General features: G+C 48.9%; 1 protein-coding gene across 1 annotated transcript; it reads right to left on the bottom strand.

The window, feature by feature from the left end:
- Positions 1-10,943: 10,943 nt before the first annotated feature.
- On the bottom strand, positions 10,944-13,614 carry LOC123053982 (phenylalanine ammonia-lyase-like). The gene is made up of 2 exons (XM_044477614.1): positions 13,065-13,614; positions 10,944-12,964 (listed from the first exon to the last, which is right to left on the bottom strand). Exons 1-2 carry the CDS (start codon positions 13,457-13,459, stop codon positions 11,218-11,220), a joined length of 2,142 nt encoding a protein of 713 aa, XP_044333549.1. The 5' UTR covers positions 13,460-13,614; the 3' UTR covers positions 10,944-11,217.
- Between the last annotated feature and the right edge of the window lie 5,865 nt (positions 13,615-19,479).

Below are 19,479 nucleotides of genomic sequence, written 5' to 3'. Positions count from 1 at the left end.
AGTTCCCCTTCCGCCATCGCCTGGCTGCAAAGCAATCGCCGCCGAGCCACCGATTCAGTCGTCCCGAAAAGATAAATCGCACAGCCGCAGAGGAATCAGATGGAAAGCGGAGAGATTAGGGAATGGCAGAAGTCACGGAACGTATGTACACGTACTGCGCTAGGGGCCTAGGGCTGTCTTTTCATCTAACATCTCTCAGATCGATCCACGCGAGGATGGACAGCGCGTATGGCTCGAGGCCTTGAGCGGACCAGGCCCAGGAAGGCCGAATGGAGTGTTTTCAGCCCTCAGACCACACACAGATGCAACGAATGGCCCAAAACTGATCTAATTTTTCGGACTATTCATACACGTATATGGCCCTAAATCGGGGGGCCTCGATTTTGGGGGCCCTGTGCGAGCGCACAGCTCGCACAGGCCCTTGGACGACCCTGTCTCCATGGCTCATATAGATGCATGAGATCTACAAACCATATGGCATGCCAACGAATAGATTCTCTCTACGGTTAAAAACAAGATACTTTGCATTGCCGGGAGTTATCTTAAGACAAACCAGACTACTGATCTATTTAAAAAAACGTACTAGTGATCTCAAAAAATGAAGCACTGCATTTACCATAAATATTCATCACACATTATATCCTCTCCTCAGCAGGCCACTCATCTGTTTAACTTACATCATAGAAGTTCTACTGGGTACCTACCACTATCAAGTCATGCAATTGCAATTTTTGGTAACAACATGGCAGCTCTATAAGAACGCTACCAAACATCGACTTTGAAGAAATGCAACGAAAAACAATATTATCACTTATCAGCACATCTTAGGCCTTCTGAAGTACACTACTCTTCACTTTCTGGACATTCTGTTCAGCAGAAAGGCAGAGGCTCACCATTCCACTCCTCAAGGCACTCGAGCAGCGCATCGATGAGCTTGCCCTTGTTCATGGCAATGAACACCTTGTTCACCTCTTCACCGGGAGACCGTGTCTTCTCCCCAGTCAAATACTCAGTTCCCAACTCCTTGCGCGCGAACCAATAGAGCGGGTAGGACCTACATTCGCTGATATGGTTCTGTTGTACAGCAGTGCCATTCTCCACGACACTCCGGGCAGACTCGACCTCCCTTGGCAGCACTGCACGGAGCTCCTGCTCAAAGGTGGCAAACTTGGCAAACGCTGATGTCTCCACATCGCGCTCGGCCTCACCATTGGCCAATGTGTGATCCACAAGAACTGCAAGCATCTTCTGCATGTGTGGATAGTTGGTGCTGCAAGGGTCGTCCGCGTATGCGAACCCGCAGATAGTTGGTGCGCGCATTGTGCAGATGGGCATTGTTATTGGTGCTCAATGTCTTTCTAGCCACCGTCTTTACACAGCTCTTGACAGCATTCTTGACATTCTCCTCGAGGTGGCGGAGGTCGACAGCCTCACACAGCGCGACCAAGAATGTCGACAACATGAGCTTGAGTATGTCAATGGCCTCGGCGGTCTTCCTGGAGGAAATGACCGAGAGAGTTGACATCTTGATTGTGCTGCTCCGCGCTCTGGGCATGGTTGGTCACAGGGTTGCCCAAGAATTGAAGCTCGGAGCAATGTGAGGCCATGGCAATCTCGGCACCGGGTGGTGACTGCGCACAGGTGCTCGGTGGCAGCAAGATGGTTGGTGCGGGGACGAGAGGTACTCCCACGTCTTCCATTCAAGTTGAACGCCAGGTGCTCGACCGTTTGTGCAGGCAGATGCACAACCACATGGTCGACTCGTTTCTCCTTCCTCCTTTCCGGAGGAGTGGTATTTCCGCAGACACAAGATGATTGTTAGCTATAATGTATTATTATAGCTATTGAACATAGTATTTGCCCATGTCGATATAATCAGAATAAGATTCATGTGGGTGGGCCTTACCTCCATTTTCTGTTAATCATGCCATAGCAAGAAGAAGAAGAAGAAGAAGAAGAGGCAAAGTGAGGACGCAAATTTTTGGCTCCTGGGTGCTCCACCCCACTATATGAACATTAAATTCAAAAAAATATCAGAAAATTTAAAAAAAAACTCGGATTTTGGGATATCAAACCTGGGTGTCCAATCTACTCCCGTGCGATGTTCCGCGAAAAAATGGCATTCGTGATACTCTCAGTAGAAAAGACAAAAAATCATATGTACAAAAAAACTGTTTGGGTGGATCGTAGGTCGGACTGATTTTCTTCGTCACTGATACATTTTTTGGTATCTTTTCATGAAACTTCACACGGGAGTAGATTGGGCATCCATGTTTGATATCCCAAAATTTCAGATTTTTTCGAATCTTCCTGTTATTTTTTGAAGTTGGTATTCATATAGGGAGTGGAGCACCCATGAGCTCCTGTGCATTTTCCGGCAAAGCGAGTAGTGTTCTCCTATTGGTGCACTGCCGCATTGGACTGGAGTGGCGTCTGTCTGCTGCATTCTACAGCCTGTTGCTGAAGGTAGCTTTACCTAATTGGTGCAAGAAACGCTGTACTTCGAGATATGAACGTGCAACTTGTACTATGTTCGATGAGATTTTGCACTATAAATAATATGAAAGTAAGGAGGAAGGATACTTTCTCTGTAAAAAAAGAGTTTTCTAAATGGTAACTTGTACCAATAAGAGGTAATATCACTAGTAGTGTTTAACCTTGTCACCAATGTTCACTTTAGTGCCTAAACTTGAAAAATACGATGAACTGGTTCTAGAACTTGACACGAGAGTGCAAATACGGTGCTTATCCAACCTGCGGACGTATAATGTGCTACGTGGCACCATATTTTGATTAGCATTAATGTGAGTCTCCATGACCAATGGGCCCCACATGTCAAAATAAAGAGAAATTAAACGATAAAAACAGTCCCCGCCAGGAATCTAACTTACAAAGCCAAGCTAGCTAGCGCCGACCCATACCAATTCATTACTCATGCTTTCGTGTCAACTAAAGAATATTTATTATTTTTAATATTTAACGTTTTTATAAATGTATACATCAGGTAAAGTTATCACCAATGAATATTAATAAAAATGTTTGTATCCACAATTTTGTACAATGTAAATACAAGCCATGAGGTACTTTTTCTTACATTTACTAAATACTTAGTAGTTTGGTACTTCCTCCGTTCCTTGACCTTTTAGCTATTTCAAAATATTGACTACATACATATTGAAATGTGTGAACATGCATACTAAAATGTGTCTAGGTACATAGGAATCAAGAAAAAGCTAAAAGGTCTTATATTAGGGAATGGATGGAGTATTAACTAATTTATTTCAATATAATCCGCATGTAAATGAGTGAATATTTTTAAAACTTACAAGGACATTTTTTTAATAAGTTATTTTATTCATACGTATAATATTTATAACACATAAATACTCAAAATTTATTTACTGTAATATTAGTTTACGAAACTGTTACCAATTTCTAAAAAAGATTTAACATGTGCGAAATGGGCTGCACTGATTACAGTCCATTTCAAAGCCACGAATGTGTTCCTACGGAAGACCTTTGGCAGGCCTTTGCTAGCCCCACATCGCAAGTCCGAGTCATAGTGGCTCCAATTTTTGACGTTGATTTTGGGTCCCACTAATCATAGAGACATATATATAGCAAGCCATCTGTTGAAAGTGAGTCCCATGTACATGCTAAACAAAATACGGTGCACGTCAGTGCATTATATGTCTGCGGATTGGATTAGCACCGTATTTGCACGCTTGTGCCAAGTTCTAGAACCATTTGGACGTATTTTTCAAGTTCATGCACTAAAGTGAACATTGGTGACAAGTTTAAGCACCACTGATGATATTACCTCTACCAATAATATTTAGGTCACATGGAGCAAGAAGTGCTTATGTGTGCCCACCTATATTGCGTGTGCATGGCGCCTATATTGCATGTGCGTGGGCTTATGAACTACACTTCGCCCAAAGTAATCGTTAATGGCTAATGGCCGGCTAGTTAAAATTAGCCCAGCATGATAAATAAATACATCCATGCACAGGTACGTCAAGCCCGTACAAATACATGACCAAATACCCGTATACCGGCCGGCACGCCGGCAGATACACGAACAGTACCCGCCACGATCGTTATGGATTGGGGTGCGCGTGTTTGGATGGATATGCTGGCATCGGGTATAACATACCTTTGTGAGCTATCCTAAAAAATACCTTTGAGCTTGTACGAGGCTGCTTAGGCATGGAATCAAATAGAGTATTTGGAAAGTAAAGATCTGGATGCGGCCCAATAAGCAAGCGAACATCTCGCACGGCACGGCATCGAGAGAAAAAAGGAAAGTAAATCTCACGGACGTGTACATCGCTCCGGCTGGGCAACCTTAATCTCTCCACGCCTATAAATAAAGGCAGAAGTGCTCGACCAGGGAGGCAAAAAACAACCCCATGCAGGGCACGAAGCGAAGACATGCCCGTCGCGGCGGCGTCTACGGAACAAAGGAGAGAAGGAACGCAGCGCAGGAGGTGACAGCGCGCCCGTGGCCGCGCGTTCGCCAACACACGAAGCTCAGGAGGAAGAAGCTGGCCACGGCGAGCTGCAGGCGCCGAGGAGATGAAGAAACGGGAGAGAGCTCCGCTGACTAATTATTTTGTTACTATGTCTTTCAGTGCTACGTGAGAAGGCCAGGCAAAGACTGGAGGCAGAGGAGACAAGGAGGCCGCCAACCCCAGAGGATTTAGAGGGAGGTGCCGCCTCGCCGGCCGCGTCCGACTGACGCGTCGTGGTGCCGAGCACGTTGCCGAGATGACGGTTGTGCATTGCAATGGATAGCAACTGCATGCATGCATCTATGGTACGTATAATACTTTTTTTAAGCAGGTTCACCGCGACGTCGATCGCACGGAGGGAAAGAGACGCGCCGAGGTGGCAGCGTCGAGCAAGAGAAAGGAGGCGAGAACACATCCATGAGAGCCAGCAACAAGCACACATCCGCAGGCTCCCGCACGCACAAAGAAGACGAGGAGACGCGCCCCTGGCCACAACGTCGAGGATATCGGAGGGTGCACCCATGCGGCGACGCGTACGCCAAGGGGATGCAGCGACGACATCCTCACACGGAAGCAGAGCATCGAAAAGAAGATGAACGTGCCCGCGGGAGGACTTTTGGCGGTGCAATAATCTTTCTTTTTCTATGTGTTATCATCTATTTTGCAGAATGACCTCCGCACGACGCGCCTAGCAGAAGTGGCCAAGGACGATGCAGCACTCTTCTCATAGTTGAGGAGGCGAACGACACGGCCAACGGAGGTGGCCGCGGATGAAGAGGCGCCCTTCTCGTACCAGGTGCTATCGAGGCGGCGGACACACGCCCGGCGGTGGTGGCCGCGGACGTAGCGGCACTCTTCCTTGTACCAGATGCAATGAAGACGGCGGACGACGACGCAGGACAAGGAGCCTGCATCAACAACGCCAGGCCCATCGCCAACATCATCAACCCAGTGCCGCGGAGGATTGTGGTGTGGAGCTCGCAAGGAGGACGTAGGTGTGGCGCTCGTTGGGGACGCCATCGACGTCTGCTTCGTCAAGATGGAGCCTGGAGGCGTGGAGGCTCGCGAGGATGCCGCCGCCTTGCCGCGGTGGATGGACGGAGCTCGCTAGGACGACCCATGCCGTCTTCTTCATCAAGCTGGCGCCACGAAGGACGAAGGTGTGGAGGCTCGCAAGGATGTCGCCGCCATGCCGCGTTGGATGGCGACACCGAGCTCGCTAGGACAACGCCCATCATCAACATCAACAAGCTGGTGCTGTGGTGGACGGAGTCGTGGAGCTCGCAGGACGACACCACCGATGTCTACCTCATCAAGACGGAGTCCGCGACGCGGAGTCCATGAAGATGACACATGCCCCCGGTGCTGCCCGCAACACGGAGCCCGCGATACGAAGAAGATGGTGCTACGCGATGACACGTCTTCACCGACCCTTACCACGATCATGCGATGTGTTTCCTTTGTCTTGGTGGACCACCGAATACGATGTCCAGCCGAGACGAGGTGCACTCTTCATGGCGTACAGGTCTCGGCGTACAGGCAGTGTGCCCCTTGTCTTAGCAGACCACCGAATACGGCGTCTAGCTAGAACGGGGTATCAACCACGCCCTTCCATGATGTCACCTTTCTTCGGCACCGCGATGCTTTGCCCTTGTCTTGTTGGACCACCGAATACAGCGTCCAAACGAGACGAGGTGCACCCTTCATTGCATCAGGTCTCGTTTGTCGTACGGGTGGCGTGATCCTTGTCTTAGCAGACCACCGAATACGGCGTCTAGTTGAGACGGGGCATCAACCACGCCCCTCCGTGATGTCACCTTTCTTCGGCCCCGCGGTGTGATCCTTGTTTTGTCAGACCACCGAATACGGCGTCTAGCCAAGACGAGGCATACACCGCGCCCCTCCAAGATGTTACCTTTCACGGCCTCGTGAGGCGGAGTCTTTGTCTTCACAAACCGCCGTAACCCCGGCGTGTAGTCGAGACGAGGCGTCAACCACACCGGCCATGCCGATGCGAGCGTGCGTTGGTTTTACACTGACGCCGGTCTCCATAAAAGAATACTCCCGCGAGGCAACCCTTTGCATACCCCGATGAAGCCGCTACATCGTCAGGAAGTCCGAGCCAAGCAGGACCCATGCTACTCCAACACCAACTACATCAACGCTGTCAAGACTGACGAGGCATGACAGCAAGGGCGAACGTGGCTAGCACAGAGCCATGTTTTAAGCGGCACGTGTACCGACGAGGACACGGGTTTTACCGCTGCCCACACTTACACACACACCACCATCATCATGCATGGAGAACGCAAGGCGAAGACGACGAAGATGACCGCACGGCTTAATCGGAGGTGTCTCGCGGAGTAACCCGCGGGAGTAATTAATCGGGAGCTTTCCGAGGCCTCGGGAATCAAGAGACCGCAATCGCTATAGTTAGGCTGGCCGCGCTAGTAGGCCACGGAGCGCATATGTAAAGGGAACTTGTAATTTTGTTTCTCCGATGAGAGATAAATAAAGTGCATGTTTCCCCATGTTTATTTGTATACTTAGTACACTGGCACGCCCGCAACGTTTTATTTCTCCTGGAGCGTAGAGAGATAATTATACAATAACCAACGTTATTTTTATCATTTCTCGTGTCAAACATACTAATATAAGCATGTCCTCTTGTCGACATTGGAACATTTAAAACAAGCGGGGCAGTTGCATAACATCTACTCTACTACTGGAGTAGTATAAAACTGGAGTACAAGAGAAGAAACCTTAGAAAACAGTGACACGGTCCTTGCCTTGACAAAGCAGCCTCGTTGGTTCCTCCAAAGCGAGTGGGGTTCTGCTACCATCCACTGTGAGTTTGTTTATCTGCCACTGATCCATAGGCCTTTCACTACTAGTAGTATTTTCTTCGGGGTGCGACGAACCCCACATGTCCTATTAAAATTCAGGGCCGCACATGGTCATATGGTTTTGATTGAACTCGTGACCTTCAGTATTTCCTAATGCAATTTGACGCTTTCATGCTGTCTTCAGGACATTACGAAATTAATTTGTTTGGAAGAACAGTTCTGTTTAAAACGAGACAGTCCACCGGTCAGTCCTGCCAGGGCGGTCCGTCAGTCAAGAGTCTCGCGGCACGAGCTGGGCGGTGATCAAAATCACAATGTAGTATTTTCTTCCTTTAGCAAGCACCACTGATCTAAAGAAATTGGGTGGTGCTTCGTGGTCTTCCCTGCTATTCCATTCGCAAGTGAGTAAATGACGAGGGATATTCCGGTCTGAATGTAAAGCCATCATATTCTGATGGGTACGGGTCATTCTGCGCTCTGCACTGCCGCCGTGTGAAGATCCATTCTCACTTTCTTAGTGAACGCTTGACTTGCCAGACTTTGACTACTGTGCTCAGTGGAAACTCTGGAATCATTTCCTAGAACGCTGTACGCTGGAAATTGGGGCAATGTTCTCTTCTCATTTTCAAAGTTGGAAAATGGGATGATGTTTATGGGTAACTGCAAAGAATTTCAGTGGTGCAGTGGCTGCACTGAAGACTCTCTCGACCGTGACTGCAGGTGAGCCCGAAACATGTGGCTGGTCTCCCGTTCAAAATCAGTCCTGTAGGCTGCTTCGGAATTTTTGGATTACTCGATCAGGTCCAGGTCGAAAACTGACGGGCGTCCTCTCTGGCCGGGGTCGTTCGTTCAGTCTGTCGACTCCGACAGCTTCACCACGAGGCAGGAGCGAAAACGGAAGGAAACAGGGGAATTCACGGCCGGTGTTCTCGTCGTCGTCGGTCATCCGCGTGCACACCGTTGGGGTCGTTTTTGCGTCGGAATGTCGACCAGATCTTTTTGAGGTCAAGTCGTTGGTCACACGGAGACATGCGCCTCTAAAAATAGTTAGTGGGTCCGTCGGATGCATACATACACGGCAGATTCTCGTTTCTGGTCCAGTCTATCCAAAAAAAAGCTATACATTTCTTTTTTTTTCCGGGGAGAAAAAGATATTTGTTGAAGAACTTTTTTTCAGAATTTTTTTCAATTTATTCATCTTTAATCATGGCAGTACAACGAATATCAGAAATAAAAATTACATCCAGATTTGTAGACCACCTAGCGACGAGTACAAGCACTGAAGCTAGCCGAAGGCGCGCTGCCGTCATCGCCCCTCCATCACCGGAGTCGGCCACAACTTATTGTAGTAGACAGCCGGAAAGTCGTCGTGCTAAGGCCACATAAGACCAGCACCCCAGAACAACAACCGCCGCCGATGAAAAATAACGTACATCGATCAGAAGAATCCAAACCGAAGACACACGAACGTAGACGAACAGCGACGTGATCCGAGCAAATCCACCAAAGATAGATCTGCCGGAGACACACCTTCACACGCCCACCAACGATGATAGACGCATCGCCGGAACGGAGGCTAGGCGGGGAGACCTTTATTCCATCTTCAGGTAGCCGCGGCCGTTTCGTCTCCCTGAGCAGGACACAAACCCTAACAAGATTGAAAAAACGACTAAAAAAGAAGCCCTCTCGCCGGTCCTTGCCAGGATCCACCGCTCCTAAATGGCCCTACGGCCATCGGAGACGAGGCGGACCTGCGCCAGCGCCGGCGAGAGGTACGAATTCTAACTTTCTTTCCTGGAGGAGGAGGCGGCTGCTGGCGTTTTTCTACGCTACGCTGTACCTGTGCGAGTTTGTTGAAGAACTTTGGGGGCAGCATAGCAGTCTTTTTGGAGGAGAAAATGCATGTCGTTTGGCCTTTTTAGTACTTTTCGAGTGATATCGTGGAAAATTCCTGTGGTCTTTGGTCTACACACATACAAGTTGTTCATTGTTGGCTTTAGACACGTCTCTGTAACTAAAGACATTCGACATGTCCATGCAGTTTCTTCCCAACGAGTGGAGCCTTTCCGGCTAATTGAGGTACATTTACACCAGTCTGAGGGCATAAAGCCAAAGCCAACTCAAGAACTATGCAGCATACGAGCATGCATAGTTTCCAACTCTGTTTATATTTGACTTGTTTGACCAGCACGTTGATGTTTGACATTGTCAATGATTGCCAACAACTCCGCTTATTATCAACAATCAATTTGTTGACTGAGAATTACCAACCCTGACCATGGTTATAGTATAGACAGATTTTTTTTTACGAACTTATACAATAATTGGCCATGGACGTGCATACGGTGAAGAATCTCACCAACCCTAAGCTTCAACCCAGCTAGGCGCCCAACCCTCGTTAGGGCCTGTTTGGTTCCAAATAAGTCACCAATTTATAAGTCGAAAAGTGAAAAAAGTGATTTATTTTGCCAAGCAGACCCAACTTATAAGTCACCCCAACTTATAAGTCATAAGTTGCTCCATCCCAACTTAAAACTTATAAGTCACCCTCTTTTACATGGGTCCCATCACCTTTACATAAAAAAACAAGATGGAAAGGTGTGGTCAGGTGACTTATAAATCAGGTGATAACCAAACAGGCGTGATTTATAAGTCACTGGTTTTAAGTTACCTAACTTATAAGTCAGGTGACTTATTGAAACCAAACATGCCCTTAGACATGCGTTCCCTCGATGGGTTGGTGAGAGTGCGACATGTAGTTCAACTGATACAGTGGCAAACCATACAAGCTATTTGGCCTGGCTGCAACTAATGGCGGCCGTAGGATTGCTAACGTCAGTGCTTCCGTCTTCTCCTCCTATCTCCATTTTTTCAAAGATGCATTTTTGTCTTCCCGTTATTACTATTGAAAATTGAATTTATTAGTGGTTTCTAAGCCTTTTTTTCTGCGGGTTGTGGTTTCTAAGCTATAACATCAGACAATTTTGATCTTTCTGTTTTAGTAGTATAGACATAATATTATGTGATCTCTAACTTCAGTTAAATAACACGACTCATGGAAATATGATGAAAATATAGAGTATTAAAATAAAAAACTCAAAAATGAGAAGAAAAAACATGAAGACATTAGAGTATATATTTTTCAATATCAAAGTGGGAACTGGGAGCTAGTGAAATTCTAGGATAAAAAATGAAACTTCAAAGGGAAAAGGCCAGTTATTATTCAGAAGGTAGAGAATTGAAGAAAGCTCGTGATTAATCATAAATAAAAAAATTATTTATCTAAAATATGTCTGTATCACCAAGTGAAGTCGGACAACATCGTAGACTCAAATTGGTAAATAGCAACACTTGGTTACGACAAAGAAGAGAAGCCATCACATCGTGTTGATGGAACTAGCCACTGTAGGGATACAACCGACTAGTGACTATGTAGGAACTATTTTAACTTTCTGGTCTGCGGTCTATCTTGATGCGTGGCTTCCACACACCATATAACATGCCAACAATAGATTCTTTGCAGTTAAGAAAACACAATAAATTCTTTGCACTGTTTGAAGTTGTCTCAAGAACCACTGGACCATTGATCTCAAAAAAGGGACAAGTAAATTTATCATGAATATTTATCACACATTGTATCCTTTTAACTTGCATCATAGTAGTTCTAGTGGCTACCTATCACTACCAAAGCATGCAATTGCAATTTTTGGCAACAACCTGGCAGCTCTGTAAGAACATTACAAAACATCGACTTCTAAGGAAATCCAATGAAAAACAGTATTATCACTTATCAACTAAGAACATCTCAAGCCTTTTGAACTTTAAAGTACTCTATCTTCTCTTCAAGTTCTTGATCCTCAGCAGATAGGTAGGGGCTCACCGTTCCACCCCTTGAGACACTCAAGTAGTGCGTCAATGTGCTTGCCCTGGTTCATAGCAACGAACACCTTGTCCACCTCTTCGCCGGGAGACCTAGTCTTCTCCCCGGTCAAGTACTCAGTTCCAAGCTCCTTGCGCACAAACCGGTAGAGAGGGTATGATCGACACTCAGCGATACGGTTTTGTTGTGTAGCAGTACCATTCTCTACGGCACCTCGGGCAGCCTCGACCTCCTTTGGAAGCACTGCACGGAGCTCCTGTTCAAATATGGCAAGTTTAGCAAACACCGATGTCTCCACATCGCGCTCAGCCTCACCATTGGCCAAGGCATGCTCCACGAGGACTGCACGCATCTTCTGCATCAGTGGGTAGTTGGCGCTGCAAGGGTCATCTGCGTAAGCAAACACCGCCTCACGGTCGATTGTGAGCAGCAAGTCCTTCTCACAGAAGCGTGCATTGTGGAGATGACCATTGTTGTTGGTGCTCAGTGTCTTCCTAGCTACAGTCTTCACACAACTCTTCACGGCATTCTTGACATTCTCCTCTAGGTGGCGGAGGTCGATAGCTTGGCACAACGCGACCAAGAATGTTGAGGACATAAGCTTCAGTATGTCAATGGCCTCGGCAGTCTTCCTTGAGGAGATGAGGCCAAGAGAGTTGACATCTTGGTTGTGCTGCTCTGCGCTCTGGACATGGTTGGTCACAGGGTTGCCCAAGAACTGGAGCTCGGAGCAGTACGAGGCCATGGCAATCTCGGCACCCTTGAAGCCATAGTCCAAGCTTGGGTTGCGCCCACCGGAGAGGTTGGAAGGAAGACCGTTGTTGTAGAAGTCGTTCACCAACTCTGAGAATTGGGCAAACATGAGCTTGCCAATCGCGGCAATGGCAAGCCTGGTGTTGTCCATAGACACACCGATTGGTGTGCCCTGGAAGTTTCCACCATGAATAGCCTTGCCACGGGAGACGTCGATGAGTGGGTTGTCGTTGACGGAGTTGATCTCTCGCTCAATAGACTTCGTGGCAGCACGAATGACCTCAATCTGAGGACCAAGCCACTGCGGTGACGTGCGGAGTGCATACCTATCTTGCTTTGGCTTCATCAATGGGTCGAGCTCGCCGAGCTTCTTAGCAAGCATCATGTAGGAGCTGCCTTCAAGTATGTGCTCCATGATGGCGGCTGCCTCGATCTGCCCAGGGTGGTGCTTCAACTTATGGGTCAAGTGGTCAGTGTACTCTGGCTTGCCGTTCATGACCTCACAGAAGACGGCCGACAGGACCTCGGCAAGAAGGCTAAGGATGTTAGCCTCGAAAAGGACCATGGATGCAAGCCCTGAGCCCACTGCCGTGCCGTTCACCATGGCAAGGCCTTCCTTGGGCTGCAGCTCGAAGAAGCCATGTTGGATGCCGGCAATCTTAAATGCCTCTGCCGCGTTAACCTTCGTGCCATCTGGAGCCGTGGCCATGGAGTTTGGGCGGCCGGTTACCAGTCCCGCAATATAGGAAAGCGGGACGAGGTCACCGGACGCGGTGATGGTGCCCCTAAGCGGTAGGCAAGGTGTCACGTTGGCGTTGAGAAGCGTGGCGATCGTCTCGAGGATCTCGAAGCGGATGCCAGAATATCCCTGAAGCAGGGTGTTGACACGCACGAGCATGGCTGCCCTCGTCGCCGCAGCAGGCAGAACGTGGCCGTCGTTGCCGTTGCCGAAGGCTCCAGCGTTAAGGAATCTGAACAGACGAGCAAAACACGAAAAAATAAGTCTTCCATAACTCACAGACAGAGATGATCAACACTTGAAACATAAATTGTTCGTGGTTTAATTCGTACCTAATGAGCTCCCTCTGGAGAGCGCCGCCCTCCTTGGTCCTCCGGTGAGAAGTGGCGCCGAAGCCGGTGGTGACACCGTAGCTGTCGGTGCCGTTCATCATGCTGTTCATGACCCAGTCGCTGCTCTCCTTGACGCGGCCGCGAGCGGACTCGTCGAGCTCCACCCTGGTGTCGCTGCCGGCAGCCACCGCGGCGACCATGGCAATGGTCAGGCTGGCGCCCTCCATGGTCACCACCGGCTTACGGTACTCCTCGACCATCCGCTTCACCGCATCCAAGTGGCTTCCGGACAGCTCCTCCGCGGCCTTCCCCCAGTTGAGCGGGTCGGCCCGCGCCGGCTGTGCCACGCACAGGCCATCGCCGTTGGCGGCAACGTGCCCGTTCTCGCACTCCATCGAGATATGCAAAGAAGTGCTAAAGCAAGTAAGCTAGAAGCCGGGCGGGTGTATGCGTATCTGGATGAATTCTGGGGGTGGTGATGGATTGATCGGTGGCGCTGAAGAGGAGCTCAAACTGGAGAAGAAGGCGAGGCGCTTCTTGGAGATGAACGGAGGGACAAGACGGGTTAAATAGGGAGCGCAGCTGGGGCAGGGTGGGTACGGGGGTTGGGTTGGTGTGGAATGTGGACCTGAAGGCGGGATTGACCGCTGGATTGGTGGGTGCACCAGTGGCCGCTGGAGCGCACGGACCGGGTGGTGACTACGTACAGGCGCTCGGTGGCGGCATCGTGGCAGCCGCGCTTGGCCGGGGTGTGCAAGATGGTTGGTGCGGGGAAGGGAGGCAGAGCGCCCGCTGGGGCTGCGCGCGCTCTCCTGTCTTCTATTTCGAGTTGAACGTAAGGTGCTCGGCCGTTTGTGCAGGCACATGGCCATTTCTCCTTTCCGGAGGAGTGGAATTCATGTATCATTATAGCTATTCAAGAGAGTGTTTGCCCATGTCGGCGCTCACCTCCAATTTAGCTGTGCACTCACATGCTCAAGCGTTCAGTGTTAATCATGCACCATGTGCCTCTGTGTTAACCTACTTCATCAAAGCGACTAGTGTTCTTCGAATGGGAGTGGCGTCTGCTGCTTTGCGCCAACCTGTTGCTGAAGGCAGCTTTACCTAATTTGGTGCCGGAAACGCTGTACTCCGAGATACGAACATGCAACTTGTACTACTAATGTAAGCATGTCCTTTTGTCGACATTGGAACATTTAAAACAAGCGGGGCGGCTGCTTACACCATCTACTAGTAGTAGTATAAAACTGCAAGAAAAGAAATCTTAGAAAACAGTTACACGGTCCTTGCTTTGACAGAGCAGCTTGGATTGTTTCTCCAAAAGATAGTTCTGCTATCCACTGGGAGTTGTTATCTGCTGTTGATCCATACGCCTTTCAGTAGTGTGGTATTTTCTTCGGGGTGCGATGAACGCCACATATTCTATTTAAATTCAGGGCCGCACATGGTCATACGGTTTTGATTGAACTCGTGAGCTTCAGTGTTTCCTAATGCGGTTTGACGCTTTCATGCTGTTTTCCGGACATTATGAATTAATTTGTTGGGAAGAACCTGTCTTCATTCGCGAACTGTTCAGTTTAAAATGAGACAGTCCACTGGTCAGTCAAGAGTCTCGCGGCACAAGCTCGGTGGTGATCCAAATAACAAGCCATGCAATTTGACGCTTTCATGCTGTTTTCCGGAGATTGTGAATTAACTTGTTGGGAAGAACCTATCTTCATTCACGAACAGTGTGTTTAAAATGAGACAGTCCACCGGTCAATCCTGCCAGGCGGTCCGTCAGTCAACAGTCGCGCGGCACAAGCTGGGTAGTGATCGAATTCACAATGTAGTAACTGTATGTCTGAGTATGTTCTTCCTTTAGAAAGCTCCACCGATCTATTGGAAGCTTCATCTAAAGAAAAGGAAACTAGGAAGCATTTATTTGCTTCTTGGTCATCTCTGCTGTCTCATCCGCAAGTGAGTAAATGACTAGGGAAATTCCAGTTTGCGTGTAAAGCCATTCTATTCTGATGCAGGTCATTACCCCCGCGTGAAGATCCATTCTCACTTTCCAAGTGCACACTTGACTTGGCAAACTTGGCTGGAAACTATGTAATAATTTCTTCAAAGGTTACACTGCTGCTGCCGGAATTGATGTTCTCCTTTTCAAAGATTGGAGTTTTGGGGGTAATCTGTATCGGTAACTGCAAGGAATTTTCACTGCTGCTGTCCGTAATTGCACTGAAGATCAGTCGCACGTGAGACATCTCTCGACTGCTACTGCAGTAGTGAGTGGGCAAGTGAGCCCCAAGCTGCAGGAGCATCTGGTTGGTCTTCCGTCCAATTTCTGCACGCAGCTTTGGGGGAGCTGCTGGATCACTCGATCAGAGTCCGGATCGGGCCAAATTGCACGTACAAACGCGTCATTTCAGCCCTCCACTCCGACAGTTCCACCCACGAGGAGCGAAAACGGAAGGAACGGCCAGCGTTCTCTCGCTGGTCCGGGTATCGTCGGTCATCTGCGTGCACACCGTCGTAGGCATGCGTGCGAGAGAAAAAGATTTTGAGCCGTTGGGGTTGACGGGGCTGCCAAAGTTTGCGTCGGAATGTCGACCGGATCTTTTCGAGTGGCCAAGTCTATCTATTGGAAAAGGGGTCTGTCTTCTAAGGGCATGTACAATCATGGGCATATGGATACATATGCCCCATGACAAAAAGTAATTTAAAACATCTACATTAATTTTTTCTCTTCAATGCAAGCTATCATTAGTGGGTCTCATTAAAAAATAGAAAATAAAGACTCTAGTACACATGCATCTCTACTCTTCACTCCAACCTTTTCAGTTTTTGTTAGTGGACCATACTTTTTCTTCTCAAGCACCCGTCTTCTAGAGAGGATCCCGCTTCCCTATCCGAACCTACTTTACGTCATATCCGATCCTACATGGCATGTGAGGCATCACCTTGAGACTATGCATTGTACATGCCCTAAGAATGTGCCTCTTAATTGCTGGGTCGGTCGGACGCATACATAGATGTCAGATTCTTGTTTCTGCTCCAGTCTATCTATTGGAAAAGTGGTCTGTCTAGGAAACATCTACACGTGACATAATTATGTCACATCTAAACTGATGTCCATTTTGTTTGTGGTTAATTTTTTTGTCCTAGTTTTTTTTGTTTCATGTTGCTGCATTATATATTTGTGGGAGTTTAGATGTGACATTCTTAAAAAACATCTAGATGTGAATTAGACATACTGATTGGAAAAAGGTTATATATTTCTTTTTTCCGGAAAGATTTCCTTTTTCTTTTTGAAGAACTTTGGTGGCAGCATAGCCATTTTTTGGAGGAGAAAATGCATGTCGTTTGGCCGTGCTCATGCGAAGCTACTTACCGAGTAATATCGTGGAAAATTCCTGTGGCATTTGGTCTCTAGCTACATGCGCAGCATTTTCCAAGCACATAGTACAGCTTGTTGCCTTTAGACACGTCTCTGTTACGAAAGCCATTCAACATGTCCATGCAGTTTCTTCCGAACGAGCGAAAACCTTTCCGGCTAACTGAGGCACGATTTACACCAGTCGAGGGCATAAAGCCAAACACAAGTCAAGAAATATTCAGCATACGAGCATGCATAGTTTTCTGACTCTGTGTTTATATTTGACTTATTTGACGAGCACGAGTGCGTTGATGTTTGACATTGTCAACGATTGCCAACAACTCCGCTTATTATCAGCGATCAATTTGTTGACTGAGAATTACTGCGTATGTTCAAGATACAAAGACATGGTTATAGTATGGACAGATTTTACGTACTAAGAGCATCTCCAAGGCGATCTCGGGCGAAACCCAACAACCTAGGGGGCAGCTGGGACGCCGGCACTAATTTTTGCATGCAAATGGTCCACTGGTCAGTGTCCCCAACTCCCTTTCTCTTCTCCGGGCCCACCCACGTGCGAGCAGAGAGCACACTCCCTCTCTCCTCTCGAGGCCCACACTCCCTCTCTCCCCGACGACTTCTACGCTCTCCATGTACTCCGGGCGGGCGAGGCCGAAGCTGGCCGTGCGTGGCCGGAGCTGGCGAGGCCGGGGCGGGCGCTGGCCGGAGCTGGCGAGGCGGGGGCGTGGCCGGAGTGGGCAAGGTCGGGGCGGAGGAGGAGCGCGCGTGGCTGGGCGGAGGAGGAGCGCGCGGCGGCCGGGCGGAGCGGCGCGGGGCGCGGCCGTGGCCTGGACGACGCGGCCCCGCTGGAGAGGACGATGGAGAAGTTGCTGAGCGGCATCTGCTCGACGAAGCGCACGCCGTTGACATCGAGCCCAACGTGGTTGCCGTTCTGGGGGAGGATGTTGAGCACGAACTCGGTCCGGAAGGAGGTGAGCGTCGTGCGGTCGCTGTTTTTCTAGAGCTTGAGCTTCTCCCTGGCGTACATGACAGCTGGGCGGTGCGGCGCGGGCGCGGCCGGGATGGTGTGGGCGTGGCCCTGCACACTCGTCGGCGGCCTCATCCAGCACCACGTCGGCCACGATCCTCGTCCCACATCCGCAGCTCCCCGCTGGACGCGCACACCATCCTCCACACCACCATGCTCCACCTCGCCGACGCCCTCGAGCTCCAGAGCTGCGCCGTGTTGGCTCTCCCACGCGTTCACGGATGAGCGAAGCCGGGGCGGGCGTGCTGTTGGCGGACGGGCGCGGCGTGGGCGTGGCCTGGGCGGCGTGCGTGTGGGGGGACGACCGGAAAAAATCTCACTCCCAAAGCAAAATTTTCGCTGGGGCAACCCCAGGAGACCGAAAAAACGCCTCCTAAGGACACAACGGCTGGAGATGCTCTAAGTAATACTCTCTCCGTTTTAAATTACTCGTCGTGGTTTTAGTTTAAATTTGAACTAAAACCATGACGAGTAATTTGGAACGAAGGGAGTACAATAATTAGCCATGTACGTAGTACCAACCCTAAGCTTCAACTCGGCTAGGCGCTCAACACTCAGTAGACAGCATTACCTCGGTGGGTTGGTGAGAGTGAGACACGTGAAGAAAGATCACTCGACGGGTTCAACTGATACAGTGGCAAACCAAGCATGGCACTTGCCCTATGGCTGCAGCTAATGGCGGCCGCACGATTGCTAACGTCAGTGCTTCCGTCTTCTCCCCCTATCTCCGTTTTTTCAAACATGTATTTTCTCTCCCAGCTACTATTGAAATGTGAGTTTATTCTCTCTCTCTCTCTCTCTCTCTCTCTCTCTCTCTATATATATATATATATATATATATATATATATATATATATATATATATATATATATATATATATATATATATATATATATATATATATAAGGGAAAAGGCTAAATATTATACAAAACTAGGGAATTTGATAAAGCTCGTGATTACTCATAAAGGTCCATAAATAATTTGTGATGTCATTGATTTTCATGGTTATTTGTAAATATTTTATTTTCTCTTTGTTTTTTCATCTTTAAAATATCCTAGATATTTAGTGCATCTTTCTTAATTTTATTGCCAATTCTCGATCACCATTTAGGTCTTTGCTTTATATCAGCTGAAATGATCAATTCCCACCAAGTCACCAACCACGACCCCAGGGTCAAGATCGTGGGTACATCATCAGCACACAAAAGAAGAAGAATAGCGTAGACACATCAACCTTGGAATCATGCTTGTGCAGACCGCTGGATGAATACAGGCCTTTGAAAATAGTGGGAAGCACTGCCATGCACCAAATCATTCACTAGTGCTCGGTGGTAGGCAGAAAGCTTGGTTTGAACTTCACCTAGGCAGGCACCTACCGCAGCTCTGCAAGCTTAACCGAGTTACTCTGCCGGCCGGTCCATTTCGGTATTAAAGCCGTGCCCGCACCCGACCAAAACGGTACACATACGTCGTCGACACGATCGATCGGGTGGTCACGAAGCGAACAAATGCCCGAGAAACGTATGCCGTGGTGTGCATGTCGCTGAAAGAGGTGCCACGCCATGCAGACGATCGACGCCATGGAGTCCTGCCGACGCACGACGAAGCTGGCCACGTGAAAGTACAATGAATCTCGACGTTTTCGAATGGTATAATATGATTCTCGACGTGAAATGCATATAGCTATGGCCATTAAGTAGACAGGAACCTACCACTACATGCATATGTCCGGCTAATCGATCTATCGCTCTCGGCCCATCGCCGGCGTGGCCCATGCATAACGACGGCAGCCAGTGGATCCATGTGCTGCTCTTCAATGCGGACGGAGCGCGCTCCTCCGCCGTACCGGCAAGTAGGCCGGCGCCCGGCAGCGACCCGCGGCGCTCTGCTGGACCTGGACCGGACCGGGGAGGCTGGCTGGTTGGTGTTGTTGGTGGCGGTGGGTTGTGGGGGGTGGCCTGGCGAGGCGAGCGTCCACAGGTTCCACCTACCACACGCAGCGGG

This window comes from Triticum aestivum, chromosome 2D (assembly GCF_018294505.1).
Source record: "Triticum aestivum cultivar Chinese Spring chromosome 2D, IWGSC CS RefSeq v2.1, whole genome shotgun sequence".
NCBI classification, from domain to species: Eukaryota; Viridiplantae; Streptophyta; class Magnoliopsida; order Poales; family Poaceae; genus Triticum; species Triticum aestivum.
Note: the sequence above shows the minus strand (reverse complement) of the source record. Positions and strands in the feature narration are given on the sequence as shown.